This window comes from Lytechinus variegatus, chromosome 12, assembly GCF_018143015.1.
Source record: "Lytechinus variegatus isolate NC3 chromosome 12, Lvar_3.0, whole genome shotgun sequence".
Taxonomy (NCBI): Eukaryota; Metazoa; Echinodermata; class Echinoidea; order Temnopleuroida; family Toxopneustidae; genus Lytechinus; species Lytechinus variegatus.
The window spans coordinates 34470636-34488100 of NC_054751.1; the positions used below are offsets into that span (position 1 = coordinate 34470636).

Here is a 17465-nt window from a genome sequence, read left to right on the forward strand (position 1 = left end):
ATTTGACAAACTAGTGGTTTTTGAGTAATCATGAATCACAGGTTTAAAGACATAATTGACGTCATAACATTCAAGTGTGTGTAGGGGAGGGGACGTGTGACACAATTTATCATCCTCCTTTTATTTGGGTTATAGGTTCACTCATTTAGGCCGTGTTTATGCTTCCACTTTTCAGGCCAGAATCAGCGTTTTCAAACGTGATTAGTCCAAAACACGGTTGCGTCCATGCTTACTTTCATTTAAACGCTGTTTCAAAACACCGATCGTAAACTCACAAAAAGGTGCGTTTGTAAACGTCGTTTGACCAGAATCAGGCTTTCTGGGGAAGTATAAACAGAACCACGATCGTAAACGTGTTAGAATGACGTCATTTGGTACATGCTTCCGGTAAGATGAAAATCCGCGGGCAAACTATACAGTCGTATCGCTCCAAGTTATATCCATGTAATAACAACAATCGGAAAAAAAACTTTCGAAAAAAGGCGCGCCCAATTTGACCTCGCTTTACAATGCGAAGCCAGCTGGAGATCATGATTTGCTCTGAAAAGTTAAGCATTAACAGCACTCCCAGAACCACGTTTACGATCGGCGTTTTGAATCGACGTTTGAAATCGCTGATTCTGTCCTCGCAATGGAAGCATAAACACACCCTTAGTGTCTTGAATGATTCCTCTCATAAAATAAAAAACTTGTGAAAGTACACATGCCTTGTATAGAGAAGCTGCTGGAAAAATGGTGACTTCATTCAGTTTGGCTGGGAATCAAGTTTAATATTTCTAAATTTACACCTGCAGTAATGTGAGGCATCGATTCCATCCAGCTATTTCTAATAATGAATATTTCGATTTTGCTCTGATATGCCTTGAAAATTTTCATATAGAAACCTGTGTGTTAAATATCATTTTCATTTTTCCCCCATAAAACAATAACTATTTTTCCCATTTTCAAGTATTTTTTTTTAAGTGCATTTTGAATATTGACCTAAAAATTGAATTGCACAGAATGAACAAATGCAAATGGACTTTGCATTAAAATAAGAAAAACGAACAATACCATACTTACTATCAAGTTTCTTCACTGCAAGATTTTTCACTTTGTCAACTTGGTCCAATAGAAAATCAATCTCCTTAAATAACCAAATGAAAAAAAGAGATATAAATACGATGAAAAATATTGAAAAATACAATACAGGTAATAACATTATTTTTCTTTGTATAATCTAAAATAAATGAATATAACTTTAAAATAATTAGAAATTAATCAATATTACATACTAATTATAAGTAAAGGATAATTGCACTGTCATTTATCACTGACAAATTCTTCATATTTTGATTTTTTCAGGAATAAATGCATCATTTCACAGTTTGCATCATATCACATTCATGTATGCCATTTTCACCTCAAATAAATTAGGTGATTTTATTTTCAAGTGAGGCATCTTCATATTAAAATCAGGGAGCTTTTCAATTCTCCAGAATCCAGTGATTATCAATGACAAGACAACTGTTGTAAGCTAATGAAACACTTGCATCTGATGGGAAGGGACAGGGGGGAGGGGGCAGGCAGGGAGCACATTCGTCAATAACAATCCCTGAAGACAGTGAGTGGCAATGCCCCCTCCTCATACATTGGTTCATCAATGAGATACAGATCAGCTAAAAATAAAGAACATTTAAAGGGGTTGGTTCAGAGTCAAAGGGATTGGTTCAGAGAGTTTAATTTCTACACTTCAGTGAAGGCTCTTGCAACTCTGCAGGCACAGACCCTGATTGGAACTTTGATCAACAAGTGTGCCTCCAAGCAAAGACTAGCACATACAAAACTTGCTGTTTGAGAGAGCCTTCAGTATGTACACAAGGCATGAGTAGGCTGCACATTCAGACCCTTAACTCGAGTGAAGGGTTTGCCCAGCAGACTAGTAGGCTCTGGCTACCACACGCTGCATGGATATGAAGTCCAACTATAAAGTAACTTTTGGGAAAATTTTATTTTGCATTGAATGTGAAAGATCCAGGAAGATTAATTAATTCGTATGAAATGCGGAAAAATGCAATGAATACTAAAGGCAGGATTCTGCTTTGTAGCAAGTCTTGTGGTAAAGAGGACAGTACAAATCGGCTTCAAGTCCTAATCAATGATGATGTGATTACCATTTGGAATTGAATTTGCTTTTATTCCTACATGGAAGCTCAAAATGTAATAGAATTTTATTTCTAGTATTAACATGTACATTTGATTGTTCATAATAATGGAAAATTCACACAAATGATTATATCTTGGAAATCGGAGTGGAACAAATCATGGAGTGTACACCATGCTTTACAAGTACAGCCAGCTGTACTCATCCTTAACATGAACAAAAGAACTAACTACTTATAGATAATGTCATTCCCTCCTGGTTGCTTGGGGAAACATGGCCAAATTTCCTCTTTCCTCTTGCTTAGAGGAGACCGAGTATAAAGGCACTTGGTTTTTATTAGAAAGAACCATGTGACTCATAAACCACAACCATACAGCTTAAACACGGAGAAAGTGTGTCCAATCACTCATCCACCCCATCCACTATCATACATTCATCAAGAAATAAATTGCAACTAGAAATATATAGCATCAAATTTAGGCAGAAAATTGGGATTATTATCAATTGGATATTCATTTTTTTTTTCTAATTGCAGAACTTTTGATTGTCAATTGGTCATTGTATTGAAGAAAAACATATAATCTTCATGCTTGTATGTATGATTAAAAAGATTGTATACCTAAATATTTTGAAAAAAAAACTATTTATCACAAACTTAAAATACATGTTTTTATATTACTACTTGGCATGAGTTACATACACTGCATAAATAATACGGGGTTACACTTCATAATTCCGAAGGTTCGTAATTTCGAAGATTCTTTATTCTGAAGGTTCGTAATTCCGAAACACGTAAATTGCCTATACCTTGATGTTTGTTAATCCGAAAACGTAAAAGGGTTCATTAATCCGAACATTTGTGGCGTTATTCTGAAGGTTCGATAATCCGAAAACGAAATAAGGTTTGATGTTCCGAAGGTTCGTTAGTCCGAAAACGAAATAAGGTTCGTTAATCATTACGTTTTTGGACTAACGAACCTTCGGAATTACGAACCTCATTTCGTTTTCGGATTAACGAACCTTCGGAATTACGAACCTCACTTTGCTTTCGGACTAACGAACCTTTGGAAATACAAACCTTCAGAATAATGAACCTTGGAATATCCGAACCTTTGGAATAACGAAGCTTCGGAATTACGAATGTATGTGTAATACGGACTACACACAAATGTTCAATCCAAACATTCCAGTTGTGGAGGGGGGGAGGGGGGAAGTAAGAGTCTGGAAATACAAATGAAAATCCTTTTTAGTGGACTTTCTTCTTCTACTATACATTTTTCCAAAATAACATGAAAATAACTCGACAATGACCATTTCCACTTTTCCACCAAAAGGAGTCCCCCCTTAAAGAAATGCTACTTTAACCTAGTACAAAGAAACCTAGTATTTTAAAAAGAATGGAAAGCCAAGTTGTAAAACAGGAATCCTGCAGAATGTTTGCAGGAGGCCAAAAAAAAACTACCGGAAAACCAATATATTTCATGAAAGCTGGAGGTTTTGGGGGCAAAGGCAACATAATCAGACGTTACTGTTGGCCTCTTGTGGCATGTCTGGATAACACTCTCTAGTTGCACTGTGTCTGAGTACCATCTCTAGAGCCAATGTGAGGGGGGAAACCCCAATTACTATGTTATTATTATCATACAGACAAGAAGGTTAACTGTGGTAAGGTAGTATGAGGAAATGGTTAAAGGAAGATAAATTGCTCACAATAACAAGATTATAGTATAAGAATAAAAATATAATATTGAAGAAATAGGCAATAAGACCATAGGTATAACAGCATAATAAATATTAAACAAAATATGAACTGTATGCATCACTTTGGAAAGTTTGATTACATTTTAAAGAGAAATGCCAGTAGTTGCAATAAACACTGATTTCATGAGAAAGTCTGTAAAACCAGGCTTAATTGTCAGTATATCATCGCGGATCTAGATCTGTTACAGTTACATAAACTGAACTTTGTGAAATCTTGAAATCTACGCCGAAAAATATTCACACTGAAGATCACCAACACAGATAGGCAAACGTGGGGCAGTGTATCATTATTGCTGGAATAAAGACCCGACGGAAGTGACCAAATCCGCGCTTATTTTGCTTATTTCTCAGCAATTACACAATTTCTTCCAGAATCCTTTGGCACATATTTTTTATCCATACAAACAGACACTTGGGTGGTCATTATATTAGATTCTGTAAAAAGTTATTTTGAGATCGTTACCAATACTGGAATTTATCTTTAAAGATAAGACAAGCTAACAGACGTTAATAAATTAGATCGATAATTTACCATCTTCTTATTTACTTTTGGAAGATGTTGATACTCAATTTCACTTTTCAAACTTTGAAAACAAGCATCCCCAAATTTGCTTTCATTTTCTGACATTGTAGCTTGGAATACCCAATGTTGAAAAAAATTACCTTCATTACAATAATTTTTGTTTAGCAGAAAATCATCTAAAAAATATTAAGAAGAAAATAAATTCTATTTCACTTACATCAACTGTCTGATTGACATACATGATGAGGTCATCCATGTTGGTTTGTATGTTGGGTTCAACTTTACGTAGTCCAGAAGATACGTTCTGATTTGCAATGAATGATATCCCAATACCTATACTGGAAAAAAAAAGATATATATGATTATTTTAAATACATGCAATTATATATAGAGAGATAAGGGTGTGCATTCTGCAATCTGTTTGGAGGACATGGTCATGACCTTCCCTTTTTAGTGGAAAACTCTTTCCTTTTTTTTTGCTTGTTAAATTATTCCTGATCCTACAGATCTTCTTTATTTTAGTGAAAACTTTTTCTCTTTTTTGGGGGGGATATCAAAGTTTTCTTTAAAGAATGAAACCTTTGGAACAAGTAGGCTTGTGTCAAAACAGAAAAAATCAAAGAATAAGAACAAAGAAAGCTTGAGAAAAATCTGACAAATAATGAGAAAGTTATGAGCATTTGAATATTGCAATCACTAAAGCCATGGAGGTCCTCCTATTGGCAATGCCACAAGGATGTGTGATGTCACATGTGAGCAACTTTCCCTTTGATGGACTATGAAATACCCCCCAAATGTCTCTTTTCCCCTTTCTTATGGTGATATAAACTCTTTATCCATGATTTACTCTGTAAAAATCTGTATTACATGCCCTCCTATAGAAAGAACACATGATCTTTTGATAGATGTGATATAAGGGGCACTTAAGTGAATTATATACTAAAAGTAATAGGGAAAGTTGTTCACAAGTGGCATCACACATCTTTGTCGCATCGCCAATGTGAGGATCTCCATAGCATTAGTGATCGCAATATTCAAATGCTCATAACTTTCTCCCGATTTTTCTCAAACTTTCGTTGATCTGTTTCTTTGATTTTTCTGTTTTCACACAAGCTATCCTATTCCAAAGGTTTCATTCACCGTCAAAGCCAGCACCCCTAGTATAAAATCTTTCCCAAGTTACTAGCCATGGTCTAATTCTAAGCTCAAATTATAGGAAGTTGAAAATCGAAAAACCTTGTTTATCTTGTATTTAGTCTGTTTTTATGTGTACAATGTTATTCATTATTTTTTCAATGGTAAAGAAAACTATTTTAGTTAATCTCCTCAGGAACTTATTAATGATTGATTGGCCAGATGTGCCCATCAAATGAACCTCTCATGTGTGTCAAATAGTTATCCAGTAGAAAAACCCAATTTTAGTATAGAATTAATTCAGAGTTGAATATAGGTGGTTTCAAACCGCCTCGATCATAAGAATCCCTGTTAAATTACGAGAACTTTTTTTAGGCTAAAAAATACCGATTAATTATTCCTGCATTCACACTGCCCCAAAACATACCCTTTCCCGAAGTTATAGGAGCATGCGCAGTATGGTCTGATAAGCAGGCAAGGTGCGAGATTCAAAATCACTAGCCCAGCAGCCACCCATAGCGCCCACGCCCAACGAAACGCTGGGCTAAAAGTTCCCGTAATTTGCTTTCACATTGCCAAAATACATGCGACCTTGGAAAAATCCCTGCGAAAGTTCTCATTATTTCGCCAAGTACCTGCTATTTAGCGGGTATTTTCTTTCAGGGAAATTACGCGTAGTTTGCTTTCACATTACCAAAATACCTGGTATTTTCTGATCTGGGTAAATTTCCCGATCAGAGAATACCTGGAACTGACAAACTTCGAGGCGGTCTGAAACCACCTTATGGGTCAAAAGATTGTAAGGTAAGTAATCAATACATTATAAGGGAATTGTCCCTATTATTAAACCAGATCTTGGGGTGTTAACATAAAGAGATAAGCTTCATATTTCATAATTGTAACTTTTTGTAAATGGTTTTACATAGACTTAATACAGTTGTGTTTAATTGTACAAGTGATTCTATCTTTTCATGGTACATGGCACTATGGTACATCTCCTATTCTAAAGATTGTCAAATATCTTCTTTTTTCTGTGATCGGATCACCAATCAGTGACATCCTTTCCAAATTTCATCTCCATGTTCCTCTAAACATATTTCATCTCTCTTTGAAATATTTGGCAGTCATTTCAGAGCTTTTGTCACCTGAGCAATGATATTTCCCTTGACGAACTTCCAATGTTTCATGAAACATTGTACCTAATGAAGAAAATAAAAGTTACCAGGACATATCGAGCTCGCTTCCTCTTCATTCACCATACTTGCAGCGCCATTTGATTTATATCTGATGTTATAGTGTTATAGCGCCATCTGCGTCAGTCATGCGACAACACGTCTGTCCTACACTTCGGTTAATTACGGTTAATAAAAGTATTGATCTACAACTACAAAGTTGCTTCCGAGTCCTAATTTATTGTCGCAGTGTATGATAAATATCATGAAAAATTGAATTTGGGCCCATTTTATATGGAGCGACTGTAAGATAAAAAAATTCCCTCTAATTAGTTGCAGCAAACTAATAGGAAAGTCTTTAAAATTCAAGGATGAAAATCATAGGAGGGCTATCTAAATCTGGTATCAACCTACACTGTAACTTTGTGAACAATGAAATTTATTAAGCGGAAAATGATCACACTAAAGATCACGAACAGTAAGTGAGACAGTGTATAGATTACTGCTTGGAACAGTACACTACACCTGGCTTGTAGGTCATGCTTAGTTTGCTCATTTGAGTCATTTCTCAGTAAATAACTTATTTTCTAGCAGAATCATTTTGGCTCATGCGTTGTTTTGTACAAACACTTGGGTGGCCATTTTATTGGATTCTGTTCCAACTCATTTTGAAATATTTCAATGGTATTTATGTGAAATGTGAAATGTACAAGAACAAAAAGACTCAAAATGTCTTCATTTACACTATTATCAGCATGAAGTCAAGAGATAGCATTGTTACAGTATAGTTTCATCCCTTTAATGTATTCATGAAAACACCTATTTACATTTCATAACTTTTCATACATTTTTTCGCAAAAATCATATGTAGATAAAATCAATTTCTTTTACAGACTCAGAAGATGCAAAAACACAGCAGAAATTATCAATCTGCCATATCAAGATTTAAAAAACAAACACATGATTATGAAATAAGGAAATATGTAAATTAATTCTTTACATCATTCATTATTTCTTTCTAATCCTCAATTTGCACAGGTCTATGTTACATTGGAGAGCATACATGTACACTTTACAGCAGCAAATCATTTTAAGGAAATTTCTCCTTCCTACTCAAATGCATCAGAGCTAAAATTAGCCTGTCCTTGCATCCATGATTCCTTCACACTTGCCAAGGTCGATGCTGGAATGCAGGACAAAACTCTTTGTTTAAAAAAAATATTAAAAAAATAATGAATTTGATTGAGTGTATGGGTTGAATTAAACAGGATCTGTACATTTAAAGGTCAAGTCCACCCCAGGAAAAGGCTGACTTGAATAAATAGAGAAAAAGCAAACTAGCATAGTGCTGAATATTTCATCAAAATTGGATGTAAAATAAGAAAGTTATGACATTTTAAAGTTTTGCTTATTTTTCACAAAACAGTGATATGCACAAGTAGATGAGTCGGTCGATGATGTCCATCACTCACTATTTATTTTGTTTTTTGTTTGAATTATACAATATTTCATTTTTTTTAAAGATTTGATAATAAGGACCAACTTGACTGAACCATATAGTATTAAACAATGCTTACTCCACATGTTCAGGGAGGAATTAATCGTTGTATCACTTGACAATGAGGAGAAAACTAGAATATTTCATATAATAAAATACAAAAGAAATAGTAAAGTGGATGACTTCATAGTCTCTTCATTTGCATACCAGCCAGGATGTGCATATAACTGATTTGTGAAATTAAGCAAAACTTTAAAATGTCATAACTTTCTTATTTTGCATCCGATTTTGATGAAATTTTCAGTGTTTTGCTTGTTGGATTTTTCTCTTTTTTTCAAATCTGTTGGGGTGGACTTGTCCTTTAAGGCAATGAGAAGTTTCCCTGAGACTCTTGAAGGAAATACGTAGAGAATCTGAACTTTTATCAAGATCAACAGTCTGCATGCATGGCTTTCCTGATACACCTTGAAACTTCTCCTTGGAGATGATAACCCGGAAAACAAAATCTCAACAATGGCTCCAATTTAATAGATCTGGCATGAGCAAAGGATCTACGTCATAAAAGCAATACACTCAATCGCCATGCAATATTGGTCCAAAAATGTAACAAAATCTCATATTTCCATTTCTTTTGAAAACAATTATCTTGGCATCTAAAGTCAATTCCCCCCCCCCCCAAAAAAAAAATACCAAAATGAAATACAAAAATGAAATGATATTCAAATACACACATAGTGAATGAGTGTTATGCAAATGCCAAAGTGGGCATTTTGCACAAATGATTTTAGCACACTAAGTATTTTACGTACTGGCTAGTTTTCATCATTTCTCAATTGTAGGTTTGCATACAACCTATTTAAATCTAGACCTTTGATGATGTTTGCTAACATTTAACTTCCATTTCAAAATCACAATCAAATCACTGACAACTCTGAGTGCTAAAATTCATCTTTACTTTCTAATAATACTACAAAGAGAAACTAAAATCTGGAAGAATGAACAATATTTCATTTGGTGTTGCAGAAATTATTTGTATCTAAATGACTCAGAATATTACTAGTTGAAAATGCCTAAACACTATATTCATATTTTTCAAGTTCAAGGTCAAGTTCGTCTTCATTCATCCAAATCTGACATTTGTTTTGTTCACAACCTCGAGTAAGAATATCTACATACCATACTGAATCAATAAAATTATGTGAAATTATATACAGTTTATACAACGGCCAGAAGCATATAAGGCTACACATGATTGTTACTGTATATTATCAGTTACATGAATAGAGCGCCCTCGTTAGTGCAGTAGGCAGCAAGTTAGTCTCATAATCTGAGGATTGTGAGTACGCAAGTTAGTCTCATAATCTGAGGATTGTGAGTACGATCCTCATTCCTCACATGGGGCAGGCTGCTAACAATTTTGTGGAGTATTGTGGCACAGTGGATTAGTTTTCGGACTTTAAACAGATGGCCATGGGTTCAAATCTCAGCCATGGCATAGTTTCCTTCAGCAAGGAATTCATCCACATTGTGCTGCACTCGACCCAGGTGAGGTAAATGGGTACCCGGTAGGAATTAATTCCTTGAAGTGTGTGTGCGCTGTAAGAAATTACAGCTGCCAAGCTAAACTCCAAGTCTTATGGAAGTGCATGGAGATGTTATATTCATAATCAGATAATCACGCTATACAAGAACTGTTTACTCAGGGTGCTGCATAACTTTTTAGAAGTACTTGCCCTGTCGGGCAGGTAAATTTTAAAATAGTTTAAGTTGGAATATATACATGCCCTAAAATCTAATTCGTTCGCCCGAAAAAATCCTTAAAAACAAAGTTTTACCTCTCCAAAAGAAAATATTACGGTTTATAAACCATTCACCTTTTTTTCTCTCTTTTGACATGAACTGATGTACCTTGTTCTTGCATTTCTTTTTCCAAAGTGATTTTATCTTTGCCCACCATGACCAAATTTAGGGTCGATATATCATATCAACCCTAATTTTGGTAATTCTACTGTGAGAATTTTGCTTGCCCAATTTGGGCAAGTAGTTTTGGTCTTTACTTCAAAACACTTGCCCGACTTTAACTTTTACTTGCCCGGGCAATTGGGCTAGTGCTTATATAGCACCCTGTGTTTACTATAGACAAATTGGCATGAACAGAGATAAATCAAATAAAAGAAAACTTTGGTAAAGTGAAACAATAATATACAATATCAAATATCATTATCAAACTGCTGTAGAATTTTAAGCGTATGCATGTTAAAATTAGACTTTTAAAACAAGTTGGAAATTAATTTTTTTTTAACGTTTATTTGTGTTTCAGTCAAAATTTATCTCAGTACATTTTGTTTAAGTACGCATTATGAAATCAACCAGAACTTGCAAAAGAATATACTTTCTCTTCATATCACAGGCTTTTTATGGCAAGGCGACATTTCTATATTACAGCACGAATGGGAACAATAGAAAGGATACAATGGCACAGGATTTATTTTAGCCCTGTATCAAGTTACTGAAAGTGAATAATCAGGGAGGATTTCTTACGTCATAATGATGGAGACGATGAGTAGACCACAGGCAAAGCCCGCCCTCTTCCATGGTACGTTATCTTCCTCCCGTTGTAGCATGTGAGCGCCACACCTATCACAGCAACGACAGCAGCAGAAGATGATCCCAGTTATAGGCATGAATATCATGAAGATAACTGCAATGGCAAACAGAGCCATGAACGCTACTGTGTGATCCACATACTGCAAAAAAAGTACAAATGAATCATGGAAACAAAAATCATAATAATGAAGAATATTGTCCTATTACATATTTCATAGAAAGATAGTGAAATAGATCCTAGTTATTTGATATTAAAACCATCTCCATCTCAAAACCATGACCAACTGACTAGAACTAGTGTCAGGATATTAGCAAATTTATCTTGGTCTAAAGCTAATAGCAATAACTGGTCACCTGATAGATTTTGGACAATCATGTGATTATGATCCATTGCACCATTTCAAAAATTATCATTAATGATAATCATTTCTAGGGAACAAAGTAATGGGCAAAACCACTAAATATGGTAATTTTTCCTTAATTAGTTTCAGTCTCACTCAACACTAAAGTTGAATCAAAATTGTAAAAGACACACTTTGTTCTTTCTAAAATACAGTTTTAACTTTTTGTACACAACTCACACAGGCTTCCTTTGCAGAAATTGAATTTACTACTCGAATTTTATTCTTGATCAGATTTAGCCAGACAAATAGCAAAGTGGTCTTACCAACATTGGATCTGAAAAGTCTACAGTTCCATTGATTATTCCTCTGTAAAGATCTGTGAAAATATTCAGTTCATAGAAAAAATAAAATATGTGATGTAACTATGAACAAATGGGACGCCTCTGGCAGTCTTCCCTGCATTACGCAATTCAATAAAGCAGCAGTGCTGGCTTTGAAAACAGCTTTTAAATAATTATTCACAAAAGAAAACATTCAAATGATAATAAAATACTATGTCCATAGACCCACAACGACCTTTGACCATGATCATGTGACCTAAGATGTGTGCAAAACAATCATTCGTACTTGATTACCCTTATGTCTATGTTTCATGAACTACTGTAGATCCATTAACTTTCTAAGTTATGATGCAAATTAAAAAAAAACCCCAAAAATGGCCAAAGTTCTGTGACCTTAAATGACTGTTGATCTTGGATATGTGACCAGAACCACAAATAGGATATTCAGGGATACATGGTTGCTCTAATGTCCAAGTTTCATCAGATCCATAAACTTTCAGTTATGATGACAATGCCACAAATAACCCCAACATTACCAAAGTTTGTTGACTCTAAATGACCTTTGACCTTGGTCTCGCACAGGATGTTTAGGGATACTTGATTGCTCTTATGTACAAGTTTCATGAACTAGGTCCATATACTTTCTAAGTTATGATGACATTTCAAAACTTTTCAAGTGGTTATGTTGACGCTGCTGTCAGAAAAGCGTTGCCTCTTGTCTTGACCTGCTATGCAGGCGACACAAAAATTATCATAATACGAAAATTATTATTTATTAATGCTTACATTAATCAACAAAGATCTTATCATTTACCATTACACAAATTATTTTGGGATTAATTTAAAGTGAAAAAAAAACATGAAAAAGGCCCATATTCTGAAGTCAGGTTTAATTTAAACTCTGTTTTCAAATTGTAGTTAAAGGACAAGTCCACCCCAACAAAACCTAGATTTGAATAAAAAAGAGAAAAATTCAACAAGCATAACACTGAAAATTTCATCACAATTGGATGTAAAATAAGAAAGTTATGGCATTTTAAGTTTCGCTTATTTTCAACAAAATAGTTATATTGAACGAGCCAGTTACATCCAAATGAGAGAGTTGATGACATCACTCACTCACTATTTCTTTTGTATTTTATTATTAGAAATATGAAATATCTTTATTTTCTAATCATTGTCATGTGAAATGAAGTTTCATTCCTCCCTGAACATGTGGAATTCCATTATTTTAACATTTTGTGCTTCAGGCAAGGAGGTCCTAATCGTCAAATTCGTAAAAATTGAAATATTGTATAATTCAAACAATAAAAAACAAAAGAAATAGTGAGTGAGTGACATCATCGACTCTCTCATTTGGATGTACATGTAACTGGCTCGTTCATATAACTATTTTGTTAAAAATAAGCGAAACTTTGAAATGTCATAACTTTCTTATTTTACATCCGATTTTGATGAAATTTTCAGGATTGTGCTTGTCTGATTTTTCTCTATTGATTCAAATCAACATTTTTCTGAGGTGGACTTGACCTTTAACTATGAAAGGCCAATTGAGACACAAATATCTATTGGTACAGGTTCAATTAATCAGCTCAATTGACACTTAATATTATTCAGAAGTGAATCAGAACTATCTAGAAGTAGTATAACGAATGAGCACAGCAAAAATTTGAAATATAATGCAAACAACCTTGGCTTATAATTTTACAATATAAATAATATTACAATGGCTCAGATCTGACTTACATGTACTTTAGCCCAATTTGCTCCCAATATGCAAAATGTACCTCGAAACTGTACTCTTCTGAATGTGTTGTACAAGATTAACAATTCTTTGGGAAATGTTTGAAGACTGACAAATTTTGCTTAAAAGACTGTACAAAAAACAGTACATATTATAAATATCATCAACCCCATTTCAAATAATGGCAAACAGATATTTGTCAGGTATACAATATGATACATGTAGGTATAACGAGGAGGGGGGGGGGGGACTTGGTTAGGGTAACTTTTTTGTAATGTTTTCCCTTAGACCATGGTACATGTAGGTAATAGCGAATAATGTTAATAGGGCTGTCTTACAACACTAAAAATACATGATGACCCAAAACTGACACATTTCTTTTAAAGACAATTGTTTATTTTTTTGTTATAAGAGGTGTTTTATATTTACAATATTTTCAGGTTACAACATCAGCAGCAACAGGAGTTTATGGATAAACTAAACTTGAATTTTTAACTAAAATAAATTCAAATATATCATTGACAATTTGTAAGCTAATGTTCAGGGCTCTGTAACACAAAGATTAGCGATCAATCGCTAAATGAACTGACCAATTAATATTGATGTTACAAGCGCATTAGGTTTAAAATACTGACACGGGACCAATCAGAGCTCGGTTCTTTCATATTTGCAATTCATCGCAAATGTTTGTGTTACGGAGCCCAGATTACAAAACTCTCATTGTGGACTATATAGGAGAGGCCATAACAATTACTTCACTAATCTGGTGACATTCTTGGAGAAAATGTTGTGATGATCCCTTATATTACAAAAACAAGAAAAATCAAATCCAAAAGATCATTGAGACAAGTGCATAGGGATTGGGTGAACAGGTTTCAGGTTACCTAATAGGACATATGGTAATCCACCTACAGTATTTTAATGAGGAAGACTCAACCAAGTAATAGTACACTCTATAATGACTAATAATTTAATGCGCTTTTTCCTGTCTGTTCGGTGACAAGTGTGTGTTATCTTGTCTGATCTTTGCCTTAAATATAGATGACATAATATTCTCTGTTCACAAACAGAATTTTAAAAAATATTAAGTTCACCCAATAATGACTTTTTGGCACTGATTCAATAATGAAATTTAGTGTTCCTTAAACATATATCTGATCATGTTACATGAAAAATAATATATTCCATAAATCCTTGTATCGATGTACTGAATTTAAGAATGATGTTATGTATTTGGGAGATTACTTGTGGCATACCTAAGTCAGTCTTTATTAAATTCTCCTTGCCAAGATAAAACACACTTATTCTGAATCAAAATAATTAATCAACATTCCAGCCATTTCACAGAACAAGCACTGATAACAAACACACTGAATAACATTTTATCATAAATGCAATGCATATGTCATGAATATTGCCTTTTCTCTGGAAGAGCTTAGATAGATATGTTGAATGTTGATCATCAGGACATATCTTGACATATCATATCAGGACATATCTTGAGTATCTTGATATTGAAACTTCAATGAACAGTCTATGATAGAAGAAACGAGATGTAGCAGGAACAAAATTCTATTTTTTCGGGGGGGGGGGACTACTTTCACAACTTAATGCACAAATCAGCATCATTGGATAACCTACATGTATTTAAGAAATTTTTTTCCAGGGCTCTATTCAGTATTTCTAGGGGCAAAAATGCCCCCCCAATGCCGATATCTTTTCCCTGCCAACCCCCCCCCCCCCTATCGAAAGTGATAACAAATACTCACCCCATGGTAGTTCTTTAGGTGGTAGAGCTTGGATGAAAGCAACCGCTACGGTATTAATATCCCTCAATGTATGTGGCATCTGAAGAAGTCCTGATTGATAGTCTGGTTCTGGTGGGAATGCATCCCATTTAATAACACCATTGTCTTCACTGAATCCTTGTACCACTCCTAGAAGCACTGCACAAACTATCACAAACTCATATAACCTTGGTGTACTACAAGTCCTTGGTGGAGTCATTCTGACTGACATGATTGCAAATTGACAGAGATCTTGGAAGGTGAATGTCAATACATTAGTCTCCGTTGATGATGAGATATCTAAAGAGATATAGTGTACAGTATTAGACAAATGAAAACTACACTCTAAAATTACATGCAATGAAATTTAATCCATGTGCCTTTAATAGCCAGCTCTGAAATTATACAGTATAATTAAACAATTAAATAATAAAAGTCCAAAACAAGTGCATAAAATGAAAGGAATGAGATTTGAATTGGCTCTCATAAAGTTAATGTAATACTCTTGAGCTGAGCATGTTTGAACTGGTCTTCAAAGTTCATGAAGTTATGGTCTAATATAATAGGAACCTCATTTTTTTTAATATAATTTTGCGGACTTCTATGACTGTTTAATAAAACACAAGTAAGATCATTTGCACTCTAGAATGAATTAAAACTGACAATCAGTCTTTTTTTTTCTTTCAAAGAGAAACCATTTCATTTTCAGATAATGGTCACCCAAGTATGATGTTAAGTGTTAACAAGCCAAAATATTTGATAAAAATAAAATCTATTCTCATATTTAGCAAGGCATGATCTCGAGTCCTTAACTTGCAACAACTCCAATATTGCTGTAGAAATTCACACTTGTGATCAAAGAGTACAAAACAATCTCTCGATCACTCTCTCTCTCTCTTTTCTGCTGTTTCTGAAACTATAAATAGGCTATCTCTAGAAATGATCAAAGTAAATTTTTTCTGTGTAATATGAAAATGTGACCTTTGGAAAACAGCTTTGCTTGATAACATACTGAATGATATAAGTCTAGGCCTACAAACATTGAAATAATTGTACAAATTCAATAAGCATGTCATAGATTCCCACAAATTAAATATATTTAAAAGAAAAAATCCAAAATGTTTTTTAAAAGATAGAATAAGGTAAAATAGAATGAATGCAGCAAGACCCTAAATAAATGTTCATCATCATCATCATCATCATCATCATCATTATCGTCATCATCATCGTCACCATCAATCATCATCATCATCAATCATCATCATCATCATCATCGTCATCATCATCGTCATCATCAATCATCATCATCGTTATCATCATCATCATCAACTTCATCATCATCATCGTCATCATCATCGTCATCATCATCACCATCATCATCGATCAACTTCATCATCAACGCTCAACTTCATCATCATCAACATCATCATCATCAATCAACTTAATCATTAACTTCCTAAAAGGACTATAGATGTAACTTTTTTTTTACTGAGAAGGCCTAACGCTAGCTCTAATCCCGGGGGTTTAATACTTGGATAATTTCATACATATAAATCAACAAATAGAAAGTGTGCAGACTAAACGGGTAAATGAAACTATGAATGCGGTTTGACACAAGCCAACGGCGACGAAGCAGCTTAACAGCGGGGTAACATACCAGAGGCCGAGGGGTGTGGACTAGCTGGATTTTGGAGAAAGATCTTGAGACTTGAGCGAGCCCAATTCCTCCAACAGCCCAGGCAAACTAAAGGAAGCGATGGTTGATGGGGGTTAGAATTGAAAAATAAAAACAAAGGCTTTACTGTCACCGGTACAGTAATATTTCCCGCGATAGACATAAACCAAAACTTACCTATTACCAAAAGTCTATGACAGGACAGCAGACAGACAGACCCCTTTCACGTGAATGGACACTCAATGTGAAAATTTTGGCAGCGCATAAAATATAAAATCCGTGCCGCACTGCACTTTCAAGACTTCTGCCAAATTGGAGTTCTGCATGGGGATACGTGCATCCCGTAAGGAGCGGGGTAGTCCAGATTGGACCTTGTTGTTTGGAAGTGCCCTTTCCCAAAAGCTAACATAGAGGGCACATGTCTCCCAATCTCTAATCAGCGACAATCCACTCTTCTTCGCTCCCCACCAAGGTCCAGTACAAAACTTTGCTGCGTCAGAAAAGCGAAGTATCAATCAAACAAGTTACACGGTAGGGGGTCAGGTGCCCTAGTCTCACACACCAAACAAGACACATTTTTACCCAAACAACTTCACCTCAAACAGGATGAAAAATGCAAAGTTGTGTGTTTTTTTACACTGTAATCATAAGACTTCGTGTTCATGCACTTAAGAAATATCTATTCAGCGCCTAATTTCTCCCTCGCCAAAAGATTCCTCCCATGAACCAAGTATTA

The 17465-nt window shown here is 34.7% G+C and overlaps 1 protein-coding gene across 1 annotated transcript in view; it reads right to left on the reverse strand.

Annotated features, from left to right (window-relative positions):
- Positions 1–17046, reverse strand: part of LOC121424710 (prominin-1-A-like) — a 39078-nt gene extending 22032 nt beyond the window's left edge. The window contains exons 1-6 of the mRNA XM_041620458.1: positions 16907–17046; positions 15037–15354; positions 11506–11558; positions 10773–10978; positions 4645–4765; positions 1063–1126 (exon numbers count right to left, since the gene is read on the reverse strand). Coding sequence (XP_041476392.1) covers positions 1063–1126; positions 4645–4765; positions 10773–10978; positions 11506–11558; positions 15037–15286 — 694 coding nt within the window. The 5' untranslated portion in view covers positions 15287–15354; positions 16907–17046. The remainder of the gene's footprint in view (positions 1–1062; positions 1127–4644; positions 4766–10772; positions 10979–11505; positions 11559–15036; positions 15355–16906) is intronic.
- Between the last annotated feature and the right edge of the window lie 419 nt (positions 17047–17465).